General features: G+C 50.8%; 4 protein-coding genes across 4 annotated transcripts; all 4 read right to left on the minus strand.

Moving 5' to 3' along the window:
• Nucleotides 1–2,652: 2,652 nt before the first annotated feature.
• On the minus strand, nucleotides 2,653–3,187 carry BCR38DRAFT_526512 (uncharacterized protein; the record flags this gene model as incomplete). Its single annotated transcript, XM_040865357.1, has 3 exons — nucleotides 2,653–2,876; nucleotides 2,959–3,087; nucleotides 3,147–3,187. The coding sequence occupies 3 exons, from the start codon at nucleotides 3,185–3,187 to the stop codon at nucleotides 2,693–2,695; spliced, it is 354 nt and encodes a 117-aa protein (XP_040713249.1). The 3' UTR covers nucleotides 2,653–2,692.
• Nucleotides 3,188–3,894: 707 nt separating this feature from the next.
• On the minus strand, nucleotides 3,895–6,566 carry BCR38DRAFT_467932 (putative transmembrane protein; the record flags this gene model as incomplete). Its single annotated transcript, XM_040862765.1, has 2 exons — nucleotides 6,305–6,566; nucleotides 3,895–5,347 (listed from the first exon to the last, which is right to left on the minus strand). The coding sequence occupies exons 1-2, from the start codon at nucleotides 6,328–6,330 to the stop codon at nucleotides 3,895–3,897; spliced, it is 1,479 nt and encodes a 492-aa protein (XP_040713250.1). The 5' UTR covers nucleotides 6,331–6,566.
• Nucleotides 6,567–7,735: 1,169 nt separating this feature from the next.
• BCR38DRAFT_374810 (glucose transporter) lies at nucleotides 7,736–9,725 on the minus strand. Its single transcript, XM_040857327.1, has 5 exons — nucleotides 9,507–9,725; nucleotides 9,350–9,455; nucleotides 8,933–9,294; nucleotides 8,723–8,868; nucleotides 7,736–8,664 (listed from the first exon to the last, which is right to left on the minus strand). Exons 1-5 carry the CDS (start codon nucleotides 9,567–9,569, stop codon nucleotides 7,776–7,778), a joined length of 1,566 nt encoding a protein of 521 aa, XP_040713251.1. The 5' UTR covers nucleotides 9,570–9,725; the 3' UTR covers nucleotides 7,736–7,775.
• A 5,196-nt stretch (nucleotides 9,726–14,921) lies between these two features.
• BCR38DRAFT_348968 (beta-glucosidase-related glycosidase) lies at nucleotides 14,922–17,505 on the minus strand (the record flags this gene model as incomplete). Its single annotated transcript, XM_040856456.1, has 3 exons — nucleotides 14,922–16,872; nucleotides 16,928–17,249; nucleotides 17,337–17,505. 3 exons carry the CDS (start codon nucleotides 17,503–17,505, stop codon nucleotides 14,922–14,924), a joined length of 2,442 nt encoding a protein of 813 aa, XP_040713252.1.
• Nucleotides 17,506–22,143: the final 4,638 nt, after the last annotated feature.

The following is a 22,143-nucleotide window of genomic DNA, read 5'->3' on the forward strand; positions in this document are numbered from 1 at the left end:
TTGAGGTTGTTTACTTCGATGGTCCGGCCCACAAACAATTCACAGTTGACCCCACCAGTATTTGGAGTTGGTAGGAGATGGCGCTTGTGCAACATTAGCAGATCAGCTTGAGGCTGACGAATTGGGGATCCCTGTTGCCTTTGCGGCGGCCTAGTAGCGCAAAGATTACAGCTGCTCACACAAATCTGGCTTTCGAAGACTGTGCGATCGAGCGAGTGTTTTCTCTTGACTGGGAGTGGTATGATAGATCTACTAGCCAGCCATCTGCAAGACTAGGCGGTCGGCATGCCTAGTGTAGTAGGCTAATGGCGAATAGACTTCAGCCATGCCTCTGGCGGGTTTTTCAGGCGTCTAGAGACATGATAAGGTGAACTGTAAATCTAATGAGGGGTCAAGGAACCACTTTGGCGGGGCGATGGCGTGAGAGAGAGAGCAGCTTAGACAATCTGGCCATTGTCAGATGGAATTAGCAAGCTGATCACCGATCGACCCTGTCCATTCCATTCTGCAGATTCAATTCAATCCATGCAAGCGAATCCAGCCACTATTGCTGGCAACTAACTAAGTTAGCCTTCAAACGCGCTGTCAAAGACGGCCTGCATTACTGCTAGTTCACTTTCTATCCCGCACCAGCCGCCGGAAAACTGTCCCCCTCAATGAATGCATAGTGGACTTGCATTACTGGTCGACTTATTTCCGCCGTCTCGGAATCTCTCGTTGTGCATGCATGCGTTTAGTTGTGAGTTGGAACCTCGCTGTCGAGATGCTTTTGATGTTCCTTAGCAGACAGAGCCTTACTTGTGAGCCTTACTTGTGAACCTTTCCTCATTGGCCTCGCCGGCTATGACTAATCCTCTGTGAGGTCTTTGTATTTTCTTTTTTCTTGGCGAAATAACCCCAGGACCCCACGTCGACGCCTTGGAATAGGATTACAGCATGTTCCCGTTTTCAAAGCTCCCCGCGAGCTTCGCGACGCCATCTACCATTTCTATGACCAATTGTATGGCGGCTATGTCTTCAACAGGGAGTCAGGAACGCTGGCTACTGCTGATGGGCGTCAAGGGATCGACTTATCGCTGATACGCGCATGCAAGCAAATTGCTGGGGAAATGGAGGGACTTATTCTCCAATGCAATACCATTACGCGTCAGGGCAGCATGTTGCAACCACCTGCGTTACTGGGCAGAGTTGCACATTGACCAAATGCTAGAGTATCTGCCTGAGAAGCGCCGCCCACAACCCAGCTTTGACACAGCTGTTGTGGATCAAGTCGTGGGCTCCCTTCCTTCGCTAAAGCCTGCGCCACCTCCAGGAGTTCTAGATGGTGGATGGCGCAAGGAATCGATGAGCATCTATACCGGCACATCCACCAACCAGCAATGCCCGGGCACTGGGAGCACAGACCCTACACCTCCGTATCGTACACTGCCTTGACTTGTGGAGAAAGGTATTCCGAGCTTGGTATTCCATAGATCCGACATTTGTTACGAACCCGAAATGGCCTGGCTGAAACACCGGGATGAGTACAATAGCCAAGGCCTGTCATCTCTGGCTCGCCGATTGGATCTACGAGGCTCTAGCTCCCGAAGTGGCTGGCACGCCGGATCAAGCCTTCTCGCCCCCTGGACGCAGGGCCGGCACCAGGGCTAGCCTCCGAGATATTTCAAACGTATTTCAGCGTGGTACTGCTGGCAGACAGCCTGCGAGATGGTATGTGTAGCGGCCAAGCGGGGTTGCTTTTCTACGAGAAAACCCCCAGGAAATGGATCATACGTCTTCGAGGGATCCCTGCAAGCCATCAGTGACACTACGCACAATATATCCGCTATCATTCAGTGTACCCTCTTCTAGGCGCACAGATTTGGGACGCCGGAATTGACTTTCACAGGCATCTCACACTGACTAGGGACCAATGGTTGGGCCTGCGGCTTGAATACCAAAACTTCTTCAAGACAGACCTGCCACTGCCCAGCTGGGTGGATCTCCTTGCCGAGGATGTTATTCCAGAATTCTTTAATGTCTAATAGCGGAATACGCTATAGGACAAGCGGTTAGTAACCGAAGAGGAGAAACGTTGGAGTGAATATATCAACTCTTTGTCTCCGGAGGAGCCATGGAACATAGCCATGCATTATCCATCTGACGGTGAGATAATGAAGAGGAGGAGGATGACGAGGAACACGATGGACTTTGTGGTAAGACGACAAGTAGACAAGAGAAGACTTGTAACAGGGGTCTTAGGCCTAGGGCGCTCAGGGCTGTCATACCTGTAGCAATCAGACCGTCCTATCTGACTCATTAATATACTCTCTACTTTGACTCGTTTTATCATGATTTACAAAGGCTTTGTTTGCCTTAACCGACAGAAGTGTGATTGAATGCGTGTAGGGGCCATCAGCTATCAACGCAGTCAACCAACCGAGCCCCTTTGTCCGCTCCTCACAGCAGTCCCCAAACTCGCCCACAGTACTATCTCACCTTCCTCCCTCCCTCTTCATCAAGGTTCCAAGCACATCCGCTCTCGGACTGGGATACCTCTCCCAAGGCACCGCAGTTCCCCTGACGTCATCCTTCTTGGCATCCTGACTGAGCCCTACGCAGAGTTCTGTGTACGTCCCCTTGGAAAGGTCGTGTAGCACAAGCGATAAAACCTGCCTCGTCACCCAGTTGACCTTCTCCCAACCTTTCGTTCTCAAAATGCCAGGTTCTGCGCCACGTAGATGACATCATCTTTCCGGGTCCGTTTAGCGAAACCAGACGCTAGGATCCAGTTGTTGGCCTTGAGGGCGCTGTAGTTTCTCGGCTGTGGCTCGGCAAGGGACAGCCTGCCGGCTACGGAAACAAGTCGACGGTGTAGGTACCGTCCTTTGACGAAGCTTTGGGGGTTTCGATAAGTACGGGAATAAGTAGATTGGTTAGGAGAAAAGATCAAGACATATGCTAGCCTTGCACACTAACACTGCCAGGGAGAAGGGGGAGCGACCGATCCGCGCATTATTCCAGAGCAAGTCGAGGCGGGACTCTTGGGAGAGGAAGGCCGACGCGCCGGGTATGACGGCAGTGAGGTCGTTTAAATCGAAGATGAGGCTCTTCGGGTGCTAAGTATCCGATTTCGAATCAAAGACCCCGGCACCATATCGACTTACGCCCTGTGCGGCACCATCTGCTGCTTCGGCGTGGGTGCCATGGTGGGGGATAGCGTGCATACCGGGGTCCAGATGCCCAAACCAGGTTCTTGCACGCACGCTAGTTGGAACATCTCGGCGATGCGGGAGAAGGCCGTGCAGGTGATCATGCCCTACATCACGAGGAAGTAACTGTCGCTTGTGGGACCGGGGAGAATTTGGCTTTGGATGGTGCTGGGTATTGCGTTATTTGCTACGTTCATGTCAAATGATTTAGTATGAGTCAGCAGAAGCTGAGGTGCCGAGCTAGAGTCAGCTTCGGGTTACCTTCGTATTCAGGACTAGATAGAAGTATAAAATGGTCCTTTGCTCCCTAACTTTCTCCCATATTGGACTTGTAGAAGGTGCTCGTTATTAGTACCGTGACGATATTCAAGACTTCACGCGCAACAACACATCCCTTCCAGTCGCAACTTCTGCTAGGTTCTTCATACTCTGACTCACTTGATGGATTTCTTGTGGAGACCATATTGGATGTCCTCCGAGGATGAATGGTCCACCATAATAGATCCAGCTGAGCGGAAACGAGTCCCAAATAGGCTCCCATAGCGAGCAAGACATACGTGGAGCCAGATTTCTCTTCGTTCTGGGGGCTTTAGATATGGAAACGACATAGCTGCAGTGAACTTCTATTACATGACGAAGCAGCAGCATAAGAGTCTGCTTCAATACCTACCCCTGAATTATTCCCGACCCAACCATAGTTTCTTCAAGACGAAAATGTGATATTCTGAGCCAGTGACGTGACAACCATGGGCACAAAGTCTGAAGTTTGATACCAAGTCGGTTTCCTCATATCATCCCAGATATGCAACCCATTGATAGTCAAGTTCTGGAAATCCACGAACTCCACCAACCTCTCCGGCGAGTATCCTGCAATAATAGGCGTGCTTTTCGTGTGTCCCTCAATGTCCCCTCCGTTATACGAGAGGTTCCTAAACGTCACGTTCCTCAGACCCCTACCCGGCGCAAGGTTGTACTTCGTGTTATACACCACCCGCAAACTCAGCAGCATGCCCCACCGGAAATCTTCCACCCGGATATTTCTAAACAGCATATCGTGGTACAGGTTCTCATCTCCCACCGTGAACGCAATGCACCCCTGATAATCCACCTGCGGCTCGCGGTGGTCGAGGATATCGATATTGTCAAACACGAAACCCTCAGCTGTCTCTCCTTCGTCTGCGTTGCCATGTGTGCCGATGTTGATCGGGTGCGCCACATCAGCCCACAGCGAGGCATCCCGCACGGTGATATTGGATGAGTTACCGTAGTATCCCCAACGGTGCTGGTACAGGGCGATGCTGTCGTCTGAGGTGCGCAGGAAGACGCGCTCGATGAGCACGTTTTGGGAGCAGAAGACATCAAGGCCATCGCCCCAGGTTCCCGCGCTAATGGTGCGGATGTTGGAAATGTGGACATTGGTCGACACGGCAGTGAGGATGGTGTTGAATGTGGGATTGAGCACGGAAATACCATCTACAACGACGTTTTGAGAATACTCAATCAATATTGATTGGTTGGGGGGCTTGTAAAGGAATCCCCGGCCGCGGATGGTGACGTCGCTGACGTTTTGAATGTTGATCCCTGCGTTTATCACGGCGCCGGCGGCGAAGTAGAGCGTTTGACCTGACTGGAGGGTGATGTTTCCCTTGCCTTCATTGAGGGAGTGGTACCCAGGTCCGAAGTATATTATGCTGCTGTCGTTGGTGGTCTGGGCCTCCGTGATGGGATCCTTCTCAAGAGTGTTTGTCCAGATATGGATAACATTGAATATGTCTCCGTTGACTTCGACCACGACGTTGTTTTGCGGCTGTGAAAGCCGGAAGGTAATGATCCCTTCTGAGACGGTTGCCTCAATGCCGTAGGACAGAGGGCGTATTCTGACGGCATCGATGGTTGAAAACGCAGAAGTACTTGGTGTTATGGTGATTTCCACAGACCCATCGAAGTCGAAGTAGGCAATATTGGATGCATGTCTCATGTTGCTCCCCGACGTGGCATTGATTTCGGCTGTTTGAACCCCGTACAACGGAACCGTTTCCCAAACACTTTCAGACCCGGCGGGTCGAACTTTCAATTCAAAAGCTGTGGAGTTGGTCACTTGAGGAGGTTTGGTAGGAACATAGACACGATTTGCCGTCGTGTTGTTATAAGCAGCGCTGCATGTTTGCGCCAGTACCAACACGGCTAAGCCGGTGACCCTGGATATTTTAGACAGTATCGACATCATGACTGCATTGGGAACGAGAATGCAATCGTGATAAAGGCTGAAAAAAAAGCAGGTTGGGACCGAGTGGCTAAAATAAGTGAAGAGAAAGGGAAGCGGGCTATTCTTTATATAGCCCCGTCCCAAACCAGAGACCCTTGGTTGCCCTTATTTCGCTCTACAAGGTGACTCTAGGCTGAAGGCAGCAGAGCCAATGGTGCATTTAGCTAAAATATGGTACCGAGTTATGTCAATATAGGAAAGCTCGGATAGACTGGCCCGCTTTACAGAATCGCACAACTACGTGACTGCTTTTCGCTTGTCGTATCACATATGATGCAACACAACTATATTCTGTAGCAGGAAATTTCTCCATCTCTCGGGACTCCACGGGGCAATATGGGGCATCTACCCCGCGAAACCGGGCTTCACCCCGCGACTCGGCCCGGACGAGAGGGTTACCCCAGCTTTGGCCCCACAAGGTGACATTCGGTATATCGGGGCAGATGTGGAGTTCGAATTCCCACAGAAGCACTTGCGTAAGTCGTACTGATGAATCTTGAGCACATTACCCGCACATTCTCTCGATCGAAACAGTAAATTTGCAATACCATAGTCGATAGAAGAAGACCCCATTACTACACCATTACGTCTCTAGGGGCTGAGCGTGTTGTTTCCTTCAACTCAAACACATTCGAGACTGATGTTGTTGGAACCGTTTAATAAATACAGTTGCTCTTTACATCCTCTGTGTAACAACTGGTACATGGTCGTGAGCATCATTCTACCTTGTTATACTGCAGTCCATCTACAAGTGGAAAATCGCCCTTGCATGCTGTGGCCACATGATTTGTACTACGACTAATTGGATGTTAGCCTATATCGGACGAGCACTGCTATCTCTCTTGACCAAGGTAGGCGTAGTAGTCCAATCATTCACCAAAAAATCTGTGCTCTCCGTGGCTGGCTCCTTAAAACAGGCCATCCGCGACTTCCGCCTGGCCTTGAGTGTTTAAAGACAAGTCTACCGGGCAAACTGCAACGTGCTTCTGTGCAACAAGTCCTAGATTTGGATAGATTCCGTCTGCATCAATCAAGTAGACAGTAAAGAGAAGAGCTCACGTCAACTGTAAGGGGAATTGATGCGAGTGCATATGGGGTGTGAATTGTTGTATTGGGAAAGGATGCCAGGTCAGCTATTCTGGCCTGGCAGAGCTCTTTTATAGCTCTTATCTATCTTATCTATAGCTATAGGGTAACCCCATGGGGTCACGTATCAGGAATCTTTGCGAATTCGCAGTCAGTAAACCACTGACTCCAAAGAAGTTGTTCCGAGGCGAGACCGACATCGATAAGCAAAACAATTCCACTAAGGAAATACACTCAATACAGCTCTATTGCATATGCACCAATATAGAAGAGGAACGGGAGCCATCAGATGGGAAGGTACGGCTGAGTGCAGGGCCGAACGCCTACAAAACCCCGCATCAAGCCAGAAGTAGCCATCAGAAAGAAAGAAAAACACCCTTTTTTGGCCTTCGTATCAATCTCCATCAACGCAGCTTATACCTTGCTCAATGTAAAGAGTGCAGTGTCTTCGACTTCATTAATCAGGCATGACGTCCCACTGCGTATCAGGCAAAACACATCAAAGTTTGGTTTATATCGAACTCGAAGGCTGTAGAAATCTTCAGAGCTCATTTACGATTTGCTAGCAAAATTCAAAGAGAAGCCAAATCGGGAACAAGCCAAGCATGTGGTTTGTCGAATTCCTACCTGCCTTTAAGAAAGTTCGCTCTGCTTATAAGTGCTTCTGGTCAGCACAATCATGCAGAACAAGTTGGAAATCGTGCCCAGGATAACTTCTACAATGAGAAAATACTACAATCCTCTGGACAACCCTCGCGATCCTCTGTATCACTGCCAAATTTCCATCCGCTTACTCCCGTAAAGCATGGTGGCTTTTATTGCGCGATATATTTGGCCAAATGGACCATCTTCTGTCGAAAATGCGGGTTACTTCTCAAGAGTATACTAAAGGTGATTTCCAGGGCGGATAACAGCGAACACGACTTCACAAATTGCATCAAGAAGGTCTGGCTTGTACATTTACCAGTATTTTGTGAACCGCGCTGGAGGTAGTTTCCCACTTGAAGATCCGTGTCCCAAATGGTCGAATATGGCCCCCGTCCTGTGTAAGTATCGACCTGAAGTTAGACTCACACCTCTCACTGCCATCTTCTACAACACCAAATGTGATGGCTTGGAAAGACGATACGACGCATAGTAGTCCCATGTCGAGTTCACATTTGAGCAAATATTAGGATATAATTAACAGTTTCTTCGTCCAAGGGGTGGATGGCCTGAAGTTTCTATTTCATCTAAAGGTCCTGCACATGCTCAACATGTGTCTCGTCTTTCTCCCGCTTCTTCTCCTCGATGATATTGTCAATCGCGTGCGGCTGACCATCAAACACCTCAGCGATCTGCTCCAGTGTCCGTCCCTTCGTCTCAGGGAACAAAAACCACGCCGAGACGAACCACATGGCATTCAGCACGCAGAACACAATGTAGTATTTCCACCCTATCGCATCCATGGCAATCGGGTTGACGAACTGTCCGATGATCAACCCACTGTACGTTGCTGCATATGTCGCCGACAAACCCCTGCCGCGAAGCGTATACGGGAAGATCTCGGCCGGGTAGGCGACCAGGAGCGGCGTGTAGCACATGTCGTAGAAGAGGTAATAAATAAAAATAAAAGCCACGACGGCGTTCCCGATCTGATGGTTCAGGCTCGAGGTGAATACACTGGTGAGGGCGGTCCAGACCACGTACGACACAGTCATGCCGGCCGTCGAGATCAGGAACAGCGATCTCCGTCCGAGGCGGTCGACCATCAGCGCGCCGGCGAAGATGGCTGCGGCCCAGTTGAAGACTTGCAGCAGGCCGTTGATGAGGGCTTGCGAGGGCGTGTCGGTGATGCCGATGGTGTTGAGCACCAGGCTGAGGTAGTACGACACGACCTGCACTCCGTTCCACTGGGCGCCGAAGCCGACGAGTACGGCGATGAGCGTTCGCCTTCGGTTCGGCGCCGTCTTGATGAGGTCCATGTAAGACGTCTGCGACATGACGGACGCCTCGAGTCGAATGTTCGCTTCGATTTCGAACATTTCGTACTCAACCAGGGCTGATGCTTCATCGCCACCGGCATGGTGTCTGACGAATATTTGGCGTGCTTCTTCGACTTTGCCGTGGGCGACTAGCCATCTAGCAAAGGCAGGTAAGCAGGTTGGCCATAACAACTTGTGAACAAATTAATGCATACCTAGGTGACTCCGGGACCAGGAAGATTAATGCAATTTGAATCAAGGGCAAAGCTCCTTGGACAATTGATGGGATCCTCCAGCTCCAAGTGTTGGGGATGACAAAGGTGCCGTATGTGGACCATGCAGCCAAGATAGCTCCGAGATACTGCCTTTCATTAGTTATTCATTATGACATTACCGGAAAGAGCTATCCTTTGATAGACGCTTACATAGAAGGTATTGTACATCGATGTAACTTTAGCACGGTGCGTAGGGTAAGCGAGCTCGGTAATCAGCATAGGAGACGGCGTGCCGACCAGGCCCACGCCGGTCCCAAGTATCAACCTCGCGATAGTGAACATGGCCATATTCTGAGCTGCACCCTGGATTGCAGCTCCAAGAATCAATATACCCAGTCCTATGTACAGTGAAAGCTTTCTGCCATATCTGTCCGAAATCCAGGCCGCCGGGAGAAGGCCCAAGGCATTTCCCACAGAGTACATGGCACTCATAACGCCGAGGATCGATCCCGTGGGGTTGTCGAAATATTCTCGCCATTGCTCAAGTGTCTGGAGGCCGTTCATCATCGCACCTGGAAATCAGTGGTCAGGATCAGCATGTCATACCATGTCGTCAGGGTCACTCACTATCAAAGCCCCCCGAAGCAGAAGACAGCAGCAATATAAATATGATTGCATTGAGCCTGATCAAATGCTTCGTCCGGTACCATGGTTCTTCTGTTGTCGGCAGTGCCTCCAATATTCTTAGTCGTTGCATACATCTCAAGCTGGGGTCAGAACTCACAGCCGATAATCCGCCAAGTACTTCGGACTCAACATCTTTCTTCTTTGGTTTGAGTAAGCCCATATTGAAAGATTAATAAGTGGGGACAGGATTTGTACAATCCTGTGAAAAGTCGAGTTACTGAGGTTCAATCAGACAACATACTCGGTCAACTATCAGCGAATTACCTGGTCGTTGGTTATATACTCGCTGGTCTAGTAGTTTCTCCTGAGCTGGTGGATTACCCCAACCTGCACATTGATCTGGGGAAGGTGGGTGACACGAGTCATGCAGCCTGGAGTAGTCCTCCCCGCACTGGTATCGGAGGCCCGAACTTGAGCCGACGGGGCGTTCGTCTACACATCCTCAGGGATTAATCATGTTAGTTCAATACCAGGACCACTAGTCCACCAACTAATCAGCGGTACCTACGCGTATTAATATATGTGGTAGGTTACATCGTTTTCTTTTACTATTAATTCACCAGTTCTTCCTCACCACGCTCTGCTTTCCGCAGCCCTCCGCATCTGAATGATACTCAATACGAAATGTTCAAGCTAACACCCTAGATACCATTCCAATAGAGATGATACAGAGAGAACAGGTACTACGTGGACAGCATCGTAACAGGACCAACTTTGGTGCATGTAGCCCGCTAATATTATCCATCCCTGGAGAAATGTAAACACCATGCCTGCGAAACGCGCAAGACTTTTCTGGGGTATAAACCTGGATTGAGAGCGCTTTAGGACGCCTGCGGGGCAAAGCGTGGATACTTGTCATGAGTTATTCACCATGCCAAGCAGGAAAGCCATACCACTTGTCGCAGAGATTCCCCGATATCCATCCAAGAGACAGGGGTACTTGCGCCAAGAGCCAATGACGGTCGGATTGGTAAACCCCAGAACTCGATCGCCAGATGCTTGACTCGCCTGGCCTTGTTTTGCCTAGTAATAGTCGTGGGCCTCTACGATGACTGAATGCATGTGACTTCATCAGGGCCCGTACCTACCCACTCAAGATTACACCGCTATGGGTTCCTCCAGGCGGTTGTGTTTCCCACAACCCCAGGGTGACTCCGCAGGCCAGGTTGAAGTTGCACCAGACCGATTGCAGCAAACCCAGCCCAGCGATCAACCAACCGCTCATGGCCGTAGCGTGTCAGAGATTTCGGTCCTCTAGAAAGCAGAAATGCGATAACAGAAGTCCAAATGTGGATGTTGCACAAAAGGCAATGCAGACTGCGATTATAGTACTGATGTAGCATCGGCTAATCTGTAGGTCAGCCGCACTTTACCGCGTCATGAACGACAACGAGCTGAGCCTCATACCTCAGATGCCGAGGTTTCGGTTCCCAACTCCCCGACCCCATCCACAACTTGACCCACCTGTTACGCGACAATGCTCGTGTTTGCACCGTTGGAGCCAAAACTGGGAGTAGGGGCTTACTTAGCGTTATGTCGGCAGCAAAGCCGGCAATCCATCCCACGGCTGTACTGGCATTAATACACCTCCACCGGGGTTACAGATGTTAGTGCAGTGTCTTCTTTCAACGTGCCATGCTATTAATATTTAAGATCATATCCATAGTTTCACATAGACCCAAAGACATTGCAACGTCTAATTTTAAGAGATTTGATACTAATGTATGCAGATTACTCTGAGAGCTGATTATTGCCCGTCTCTGCGCGGAAGTCGGCATTCTAGAAGGACGTGCTAGAAAAGTAACCTTCAGCAAAACATAGCTATATCCGCAATTGATCAGGGTCCTCGTAAGTCACTGCGCTAACGGTTGTAACTCGATGGAGGTGTACTGTTCTAGTCATGCTTCCCCCAATCGTTCCCCGTTTCATCGAGACCTACCTGTGGGCTGTACCCGGGGCTAACCTAATACCCCCTGTGTAGCCGTCAATGGATGCTACCGAGCTTGATAGATTGACGGCTCGCTTCACCAGGATAATTCATCCCAAAACCCCCATTCTGCACCCCGAGACTCCCCATAGCCTGGTTCGTGTAGAGCGCGGGAGATCCAGTCACAAGTCTTCGTTCGGGGCCAACCATGGTCTGGCGAGGAGTTACTAGGGTGTCGCTGCCAAGCAATGGAGTTATGCAATGAGCCAAATGCGTTGTCAGTCACTCTACTGTCTTTGCCTTGCTGGGTGGGTAATCATTCTCCCGTGAGCTTTGATACTCACTAATCACTGCAGCCACTTGAGGCCGGGAACTATTTCCACATGGCTGGAAATACATATTATTCGACCAAATTTGTCGGGGTGTGCATCCTCCCTTCACCAAGTGATTTGGTCTGCTTCGTTTCTTTCTTTTTTTCGTATATGTGTGTGTCTATTTGTGTCTGTTTGAATAGAGATACATACTTAAGGAATACTACACAACGGAGTTTGTGGTTCTCGAATCATGCATGTTGACTTTGGAGCAGAATCTCTATTATACTTGCTACAAGTCTGAGTTGTATGTCTTCCGCACCCAAGCCTTGAAGCTGCAGGCGCTGACGATTCGGCCCGATAGAGAACTAGAGCCTTAGCTATCATCGACAACCTACCCCTACTTGTTTCCCGCGCTATCCATGCTATCCCACGCCGAGCCGGACAACGTAGAAGTCCAGTCCCAACAGCACTCTTGGTACTGCTACGCGGCGGAAATCGCGCTACACCATCTGATCAACCACATTCTAGAAGTTCAGTCCCAGTTTTCGACACCAAGCACCAAGCGGGAATTGGCCGGGATGCTCAACATGTTCGGCGAGTTTGACTCGCTACTTGTATCTGTATATTTCCGAAAGTCCGCAGCCCCAGGCAGATGAATTGACGCATCACTTACGAGCAAGGTTTCTCCAGACATGCGAGTTGCTGCGGAAGCCCTTCCTGCGTCTTGTCTGACATAACTCTGCCGCTTTACGGACCCGCAACGAAGGGAGGGAGTGTCTCCGCTTCAACCTTTTCGTGACGCAATGCCTGACGAGGGCGCATAATTACGGGCTGTGGTTCGGGTTGCAATGTCTGCGAGTGCATTGATGTTGTCTACGGCCCAAAAGGCGCAATTGGTATCGGCTTTGCACCTGGGCAAGGCATCTCCAAGTAATCGTTACTTCGAGGAGAACCGTCGTGAGGAGCAGATATTCCAAATAAACTGGTTTCTGGTGGAGGAGGAAGGTCTGGTGACGGACCAGATCTAATCTGCATAATTTTATTCTGTAGTGACGATGTCCCCAATCTCTCTACCGCTCATCATCTTGAGGATGACGAAGTCCATTTGCCTCTCATTTCGTCCATCAACCCCATGATTATCATCGTCTTGTTCCACGGCATAATCTCACTCTAGCGCTGTTAATCCCGAGTAGCCCTCGCTATGGCATCTACTTCATAGGCGACTCCCCAACGTGTCGAAACTCATGCATAACTGCCAATATGACCAAATTCTGCCAAAGTGGGCTCACTCGCCTTTTGACGGGGTGGCCCAAGACAACCATTACACGCGAAATCAAGCACCGTGTCCTCCTGCTCCTATACTTTCGTGACTAGTCAACCTGGTTTCGAAGCCGAGGCGCCCTTGCAGAAACCCTTGGAACGCATTGCCATTATCTTTTGAGTGGTTTGGATCGCTGGGCTCCTTCAATCCCAGCATCTCGGTGAAGTGCTCAAAGCCCGTCTTGGATAGTGGCTTAGTTAGACCATCCGCCATTAGATCATCTCCAGGCTTATATATGAGCCCAAGGTATCTTAAACCTCTTGCCGGCTATAGTGATGCCTAATACGTATATACTTGGATTTTCGGCTTACGCCAGGTATTCTGGCCAAAGCACTGGCGCCAGAACAATCACTGTATATGGTAATAGCCACCATATCGAATAACGGCCCTCTAAACAGATTTCCCAGTCATGCTGCTGGCTTAGCTGCTCCTTTTTAGGCATAACACTCAGCCTTGCATGATGGATGATTAAGCAACCACAGATTTCTGCTTGGTAACCCAGCAATAGAGCCTCCTGCAAAGATATACCTGACTATTACGGAGCATCTTCTGCGGGACGGGTGCTGGTAACCGGATCACTAGAACCCGTGCTTCATAAAGAGGCTCATCTATTTAAGTGGAGGTAGCAGCCGTTTCGAGTCCATTCCAGAGCGATTCGGACCAAAATAAAGCACTGATTGAATGCGTCTCTACTCGCCCCCAATCTCCCCAAGAGCGCAATGGGCCATAAGGGCCTTTAAGTACATGAAGACATTCAACGATCCCAGAGTACGTACTGTATTGGAGCAGATAGTACGGGCTAATTGGCTTGGCTGAAGACACCGGAAGGTCGGTCCGGTCACTAGTGGTTATAGCCAAGAAAGCACTAATATAGCCCTTGGGCAACAAATGACCCAGGAGACAGCTGCTGCGACACGAAAACTACGCTAGTCACTGAATATTGCTTGAGCTTCTCGGTGTGCGGCTCTTTAATCTCCACGGTAATAGGTCATGGGCAATATAGCTGTGTAGCTGGATTGGGCTATGATGATGTGACTAACTCCCAGAAAGCTGCAGCTGTGGCTATGCAGTTGGCCCAAGCGCTGCACCCAGCACAAGCAGTGTGCCTGGGCCAATGCAACATTAAAGGATACCGCTGCCTCTTTGGGCGATCATTGCTATGAACCTGACTTGTGCGGTCTAGCAATACACGAGAGATAGAGGAGTGTCCACCGACCAATGGGCGAAGGCCTCTCGTATAGCAGTTGATGATACTTATTTCAGTGTCCAAATAGCGGCAAATAATCGTATTAGGCCCTGGATTCGATACCTGGCTAATTAGTGAGAAAAGCGAAAGGCTATAACTTAGAGGAACCTGGTAGTGTAGGCCTTCGTGATAGTTAACGAAAAGAGAGACAGGTTAAGCTCCTTATACTAGGAGTAACGTTCCGATATAGCTATAATTAAGTATAAACTGCTTCTTCCTAGACGTTTCTCATCATCGCTATTTCCTCACGCTTCCGTTCGTGCCGACGCTCTGTATAAGTGATAGCGCGGTACCATGTCGCGTGTATCTGCGCTAGAACATTGAAGTACTCCAGCACGACGTAGCTCAAAAGAAGGACTGCGCGTCGTCAACCGGATAGGTAGCTAACCAAGCTTCACTACTATAACAATACACACCCTATATAGACTCACATCACCTTAGTTATTATAAGCCCGCTATACTCGGTCTTAGGTGATTATTAAATACTTCTATTAATATTAGCAATCTCCCTATGCTATAATTTCTAATGTAGTCCTTTAAATACCTACTAGAAGGCTAATAAATATTTTGAGATTTCACAGTGATACAAATTCTTGCGGTGTGGTCTCTTTGCCTTCTCCAATTTATAATTACTAAGATTAATATATAGGTTACTCATCAAGTCATCATAACTCATATATCTGATCCCCCACGTCCATTAACGTTTATGCAGAAATAGGAGTAACGCTTCCCACCTGCCTCAGGTCTCGGCTACTGAGACCAACACTAAGCACGAAATCACCGCTGGGGATGATCCAGTCCTGCCTAACGACATCCCAGTAACTCAGGTCCCTCCTCATTAACTCGAAGCCCACCTGCTTACTCTCACCAACTGCGAGGTTAACCTTCGCAAAACCTCTCAATTGCTTTGGCGGGGTTCCCGCGGGTGTGCTGTCGGGGAAGCCGACGTAAAGCTGTGCGACGGTAGCGCCCTCGACCTCGCCCGTGTTGCTCACCGACACAGTAACATTATACAGTGTCTCCCAGAGCGCCGGGTTCCCACCGGGCAGGATATCCAGGGCCTCGGGCTCGGCGGTGATGTTAGCTGCCAAGGGCTCAACTGCGAGGTCGGCGACGTCAAAGGTGGTGTAAGACAGACCGAAGCCGAACTCGTAGCGCACGCTGATGTTCTGGGCGTCGAAGTAGCGGTAGTCGATCTCGAGCTTCTCGTCGAACCAGCTCTGCCAGTCGTAAACGCCCGTGGTGTTGACGGCCGTGGTGGGCGGGGCGTTGTAGTCGCTGCTATTGAAAGCGATGGTGTAGGGAAGCTTAGCTGAGGGGTTGACGTCACCGTAGAGCACATCAACAAGAGCGTTTCCGGACTCCTGGCCAGGGTAGTGGGCGGCGAGGATGGCGGTAACGTTGGGGTTATCTGCGAAGGGGAGGATGTTGATGCCCGAGGAGTGTGTAACAACGACGGTGTTGTTGCAGTATTTGGTCACCGAGGCAACGACTTCCTCGCCGTCCCAGTCAACGCTGAGGCTTTGTCTGTCACTTCCCTCTTCAGCCCACGTCTTGAGGAAAACAATGCAAACTTCGGGCAGCTTGGGAATCCAGAGATCAGGCATCTCGGAGCTGGTAATCAAGGTGTTGTTCAGCCAGTATTGGACGAGGGCGTCATCCTGCGCCGCGCGGGTCTTGATGGCCTCAAGGGGGGTGACGAGGTAAGTAGGTCGACCAGTGCCGGAGCCACCACCGACATGGAGGGTGCCGTATTCGTAATTGACCTGGTTCAGGAAACCCTGGGTCACGTCGCCGGCGTCGTTGCCGAATATGGCGATGGACTTGGGGGCTTTCAGGGGCAGGGCATTGTTCTCATTCTTGAGGAGGACTGTGGCGGCGGCGCCGTGCTTGCGGATCAGCTCTCCGTGGTTTCCACGAACGTCACGGCTTCTTTCGCTGGTCAGGTTGAAGTCGATTCTCCAGGTGGATTTGGGCGAGAAGGTGTTGATATCACCGCCTGAGGGGTCGACGGCGGGGAAACCGCTGTCTTGGCCCAGGTGGTAATAGGGGGTCATAATACGGACGATCATGTCATTGAGGCGAGTCTCGTCCAGGGTACCGTTGTTGATAGCCAGCGTGACGTTGTCTCCGAAATACGAGCCGGCATCCCAATACTGGCCGTAGGTGCCCAAGCCACCGGGCATATTCATGTCGAGACCGCCTTCGATAGAGGACATACCAGAGTGGACACCTCCCCAGTCGGACATGATGTAGCCCTGGAAACCGAGCTCTTCTTTGAGGATGCCGTTCTGGGCTTTGGAGTTCTCGCATGCGTAAGTGCCGTTGAGCCGGTTGTAAGAGCACAAGACACTGGCGACTCGGGCGCGGACGGCGTTGGCAAAAGGCCACAGGTAAAGTTCGTGCATTGTGCGATCGTCTATGTTAGCAGACAAGGACTCTTGGTCCACAGTGAAGCCATCTGCCGACCCGCTGGGGTTGCGCTGAGTCTCCTGCTCGTTGCCAATGTAGTGTTTGGCTGTCGCTTGTACACCATTATCTTGGACGGCCTTGATGGTCTCTTCCATGGCAACACCCGTCAGGTAGGGATCCGCCGCGAAGCCTTCCCAGTTGCGTCCCGAGTAGGCTGATCGACCGAGAGGTCCACAAACCGGCCTGTAATCGATCAGTTACTGTTCACATCCGTCACCGAAGACTCTGGACAACTTACAACAGGGCAATATGTGCGCCCTTACCCCTGAACTCTTCACCCAGTGCGTAACCTCGTTCGTAGAGGATATCACGATCCCATGTAGCCGCAGCCGAGACGCCAGCGGAGAAGGTACTGGCGTAGTCTGTGGCTCGGACAGACAGGGGGCCATCCTGAAGACAAAGTCCCGTGAAGCCCAGGCGAGGGATGGGGGCGATATTGCCGATGCAGGGACCGGCAACACCCGTTACCATCCAGGCTTTTTCTTCGACCGTCAGTTCAGCGACAAAGGCCAAAGCCTTGGCCAGTGCCTCGTCCCAGCCACCGGCTCCCGTGGCGTTGGCTGCGAAAATGTCAGGACAAATACTTCAATCAAGAGATGGATGATGTTTTCCAGTCTCTTCCCGGTCTAGGGAATGTTTGAACTTACGAGACGGATAGACTGCCGGAACGTGGCCATAAGGTCCCAAAATCGTTGTGTTCAATGGCTGGACATAGCTGAAGGCGTCGGCATCACGCCCGGATCCACCAAAGTTTTGAGCATGGATAGAAGGTGCCAGCAGCAAAGCCGACAAGAGGATAGACCGAGCTGAAGCCATGATGACTTGGTTGATTGAAGACAGCTTGAGGTGCGCTGAAGATCGAATCCAATATCGTTCCCAACGGGAAACCTTCTGGTTCTTATACGACGAGCACAGCGATCCAGTATGTCATACTCCATACCGTAGGCAATATCCCAAAGTCTTGCTCCGCAACCAGTAGGCGGACAAACATCAGGTGGTTGCTTGATTTCCCGCTTTCACCCGGGTTCCTGGGCAGTCCACCACATGTTGTGGCCCCTCACAAGAATGGGTAATTTGCCAGCATAGTGGACTAGAGTATACAAAAGGCCCGAAAACATCCCCGCGACTCCCCTCGATCACGGTGACAATATGTAGTTGATCCAGCAGGCCCCGGTGGGGTATCTTATGAGCTGGTCCGACTTGTTGGGGGGGGACGGGGGAGGCAGGAGGAACGAAGTATGGTATAGAATGATCGATATACCCTGTCGGCCGGGACCAAGTAGCCGACAACGGGGTCGGTGGTGCACATGTCGAACTCAGACCGGCTGGTAGGATATACGGGGAGTCGGGCATCATCGCTGCGGGTAACATCCATATCATTTGTGTTCTCCGTCTTCCCAAAATTATTAATGGCATAAGATGAACCCAATCTATTTTGCCATGCGGTGCAGGCTTTCATGACCAGGTTGTGGCGTGTTCAGTCAGTGGTGCCAGGAACCGTCCGGGCCCGCCTCCATCTCTTCCGACTTAGGCTCAACATTTTCAACCCGCGTGACAATTTTCATGCCGAGCGCGCCCCGTTCCTGAAGTCGGCTTCCCGCCCGCAAATTTCCACGGTGGGTTCTCACGAGATCGGGTTCTTCAGACTGGGGAAAAGTTCGCAGCATACGCTCCACCCCCAACCGGCAATACCCCCCACTTCTTGTTCGTCACGTTAGGGTCCCCATCTTTTCTTATCTTCACCGCCTGTGGGGAATCCGATGTTTTGCCGTCCAGTCGCGTAGTCAGTCGTTGCTCCTCAGTTCATGACGTTGTTTATTCGAGTTCTATGCTCCTAATTGCTCCTAATTAATGGGCTTTCCCCTGTTAAACAATATACCCTGCCGCCTAATCGGCCCTGATATGTTCAGCTCGTGGTGTTGTCGGAGAGTAGTAGGAGACAAATAATCGGTAACCATCCTCGGCAGTAATTGATTAGACATGACTCATGTGCGGGGATTACTGGGGGCCCCAGATTTGGGGCCCCATAGGCACACGGGTACCCGTGTGATTACCTAAATAGGTAAAGCCCCTCCGTTGTCGGATACTATCACGCGTCGCGTTGTAATTAAACCTCAAAGGATTATTTTCCCCAGTTACGCATGAATATACCTACTAGAGTAGCAGTATTTACTATAATTAAGATGAAATCAAGTCCAATCCCAAGACTAGCTACATTTCCAGCTGATTGTCTCCCTCCTGAAGGCGAATACGAATCCCGAGATGCTCTATCTAAGGCGATTAACGCGTGGGCGTCAACAAGAGGCTACGCGTTTGTAACTGGGCGGTCAACCAAAGAAAAAACCGGCAGACAGACGATTACATATACATGTGATCGATTTTGCCGCCCTCCTACTAGTTCGAAAGAGCGCCAGCAGAAGACAACTACACGAGTAACTAGCTGTCCGTTCTCAGTACTAGCAAAAGAGTCACTTGATAAAAGCACTTGGACCTTGCGACATCGTCCCGATAAACGGTTCGCCATACATAACCACGAGCCTAGCCAACACCTATCTGCCCATCCAACACACCGGAAGCTTTCCGATGAAGATATATCTCAGCTAAGAGGCCTTTCGAATGCTGGCATAGCTCCTAAAGACATCAGAACGTACATGCGCCAGAATACCACGGCTATAGCGACCCAGCAAGATATCTACAATCGTATTGCAGATACTAGGCGAGACACATGCGAAGGACAGAATACGATCAACGCACTTGCGAACCAGCTAGATCGGGAAGGGTTTTGGAACCGAATGCAATTAGGTACAGATAACCGGGTAACCGCTGTCCTGTTCGCTCATCCAGACTCCCTAGCGTACCTCCACGCCTACCCAGATACTCTAATATTGGACTGTACATATAAGACGAACAAGTATGGAATGCCTCTTCTCGATATGATCGGAGTCGACGCCTGCCAGCGATCTTTCTGTATTGCATTTGCATTCCTGTCAGGGTACGGCTAGGCCGAAGGCAATAGTACAGAGTGATGGGGAGTAACGGGCGTCCCTCCTACGTAGCACCGGGTGGTCACTGGCGGTCTCAGGTAGGGGTGCCCACGGTGATGCATTGATCTCTGCCCTCTCTATCTTCCTCCGTCTCGACTCCTTACTTATAGCCAGCCGAGGTTCTCTCTTGGATTCTGGATGTTTGCTTCCGTATGTCTGTGTTCCTCCGACTTCGGCCAATATCTTGGACAGCGGCTCCTTATCTGCAACCAAGCGATTCCCTATCCGCTGCAAACGGCTTCAACGGCTCTCATTCGCCCCAAGCGGCTCTCTAGCCGCCACAAACGGCTTCCCGGTTCCTCATTCGCCACAAACGACTTCCTACCTGGTGGAAGCCGGCCCGCCTCGGATGACACTTGTGGCTCTGACAACTCCTTCCCTATCCTACTTCGAGATGGTCCTTATATAGATAGCTAGGCCGCCGCTTGGACCCGGCATAACAGCAGGGTCGGCGATGCCAAGGATCTTGACTCTCGTCATCCCAAAGCTTCACATAGATTGTAATCATGATTCGGGAGTCTTTTGTCCGAAACACCCCTCCGGCGGCCCGCCGGTGTCCTGCGTTCAGTGTCCTGACACCCACGGGTGCCTATGGCATTCTGTTCTCTGACAATTCCTAAGCGGCGAGTCCAAGCAGGACTACTTCTGGGCCTTGGACCGATTAAAGTCGCTTTACGAGATCTGTAATACTCGGCTTCCCTCTGTTATCTTAACAGACCGCTGTATTGCGTGTATGGATGCGGTTTCTACTTGCTTTCCATCTTCTGCACTACGCCAGTGAAAGTGGGGACAAGGGCAAGGACAGGGGTTATTCTCTTCTTCTCTGGGTGCATAAATAGCAGCACATTCTGAATAGTAGGAGGAACACACACGGAAGCACTCGAACAAGCAACAGGCACGCACGGGAAAACAACGTCAACACACACGTTAACAAGCACGAACACACTCAAGCAACAGGCAAGCAAGCAGAAACATGGCCACGATCACCTCACATCAACCATCATCATAACAGCACAAAAACAATTCCCTTGCATTACACAACAGACATTCACTTCAGACAGTTATTCAGTACTTTATTTCATACACTGCAATCATGTAATACGAACAGAGCTGACAGAGCCCTTCATACCGTTGTTTTATCTCTTGAAGCGTTATTACCGGCTTTGCATAGCTCGGATTCACTGTTTATAACGAAGTCATCGCTTGGCAACGATTAGAGAGCAGACAGTCTACTGTAGTAATTTCTGGCTAATAATATGTGCTTTGACTACTTGACTACGAACATGAATTGCTTCAATTATCCAATTTCAACGCGACACGTGATAGTATCCGACAACGGAGGGGCTTTACCTATTTAGGTAATCACACGGGTACCCGTGTGCCTATGGGACCCCCCCAGATTTCCCCGACCCCAAAACTGTAGAACACATGACACATGTGTTCCTAATTTTACTATCCGGGTAGTCTGTTGCGCCCACAAAGCGACGCCGGTTCGCCACCTGGAAGCAGAAGCAGCAATCCCGCCACTAGACCTCTATCTTAGTGCCCGGGCTGCTAAGTTTGAAGAACGGCTACGGCTTAGCGGGAAGAGAAATCTGCTTCGCAGCGCGAGCGCTAAAGCGTCACATATACTCCGGCAGGATAGGCCGGCGAAGAGGAAGCAGGCGTCGCAGCTACTCCGACCGGCAGGGTACACTATGGAGAAGGAGGCCCGGGGCTCCGAGTGGATGAGTGAGGAAAAGAAGGTCCCGGCTGCCCTCCTCGGCCACTGGAGGAAGAGATGGCTCACCGGAGCAGAGCATCACGATCGCCAGCGACGCGCTATCGCTGAGGAACCGGAGGGCCCTTTGATGCAGATACCGAAAGGGGGCAGGTATTTCGGCCTGAACCGACTGGAGGCGTCTACGCTGTGCCAGATCAGGACGGAAAAAATAGGACTAGCAGCCTTCTTATTCAAGACAGGGGCTTTTGGCGTGTACTCGCCGCTATGCCGCTGTGGCGACGCCCCTGAGACGGCAGAGCACGTAATCGTCTTTTGCGGGCTGTTGGAAGGACCGAGGGAACGATTACGGGCCGCTATCGCACCACGGCCACTATACTCTCGCAGAGACCTCGCAACGGCAACAGGAGAACCAGTAGTTAGTGGGACTATTGTAAGGTGGCTGCTAGGGACGGGTCGGATAGCTTCAAGGCCCAGATAGCATCGATCTTCTCAGGGGGGACTTTGTTGGTAGGTTGAGAACCAACGTAGTATGGTAGTGGACGCAACGCAGTCGCCAATAGGGCGAACCGACGACGCAGCGTATGTATTTAGTCCAGCCATTAGGGCACGGTTTGACATACGGGAGTACTAGCAGAGGTACCGGGGGCTTCGAGCCTACGGCGTATTTAATAATAATAATAATAATAA

This window comes from Pseudomassariella vexata (genome assembly GCF_002105095.1).
Source record: "Pseudomassariella vexata strain CBS 129021 chromosome Unknown BCR38scaffold_11, whole genome shotgun sequence".
NCBI classification, from domain to species: domain Eukaryota; kingdom Fungi; phylum Ascomycota; class Sordariomycetes; order Amphisphaeriales; family Pseudomassariaceae; genus Pseudomassariella; species Pseudomassariella vexata.

Coding starts and splice junctions, on each gene's coding strand:
- BCR38DRAFT_374810 (XM_040857327.1), bottom strand. CDS start 9,569: ATGGGCTTACTCAAACCAAAGAAGAAAGATGTTGAGTCCGAAGTACTT. Junction 9,295..9,349: donor TGCTTCGGGGGGCTTTGATA/GTGAGTGACCCT, acceptor ACTGATTTCCAG/GTGCGATGATGAACGGCCTC. Junction 8,665..8,722: donor CTGGTCCCGGAGTCACCTAG/GTATGCATTAAT, acceptor TGCCTTTGCTAG/ATGGCTAGTCGCCCACGGCA.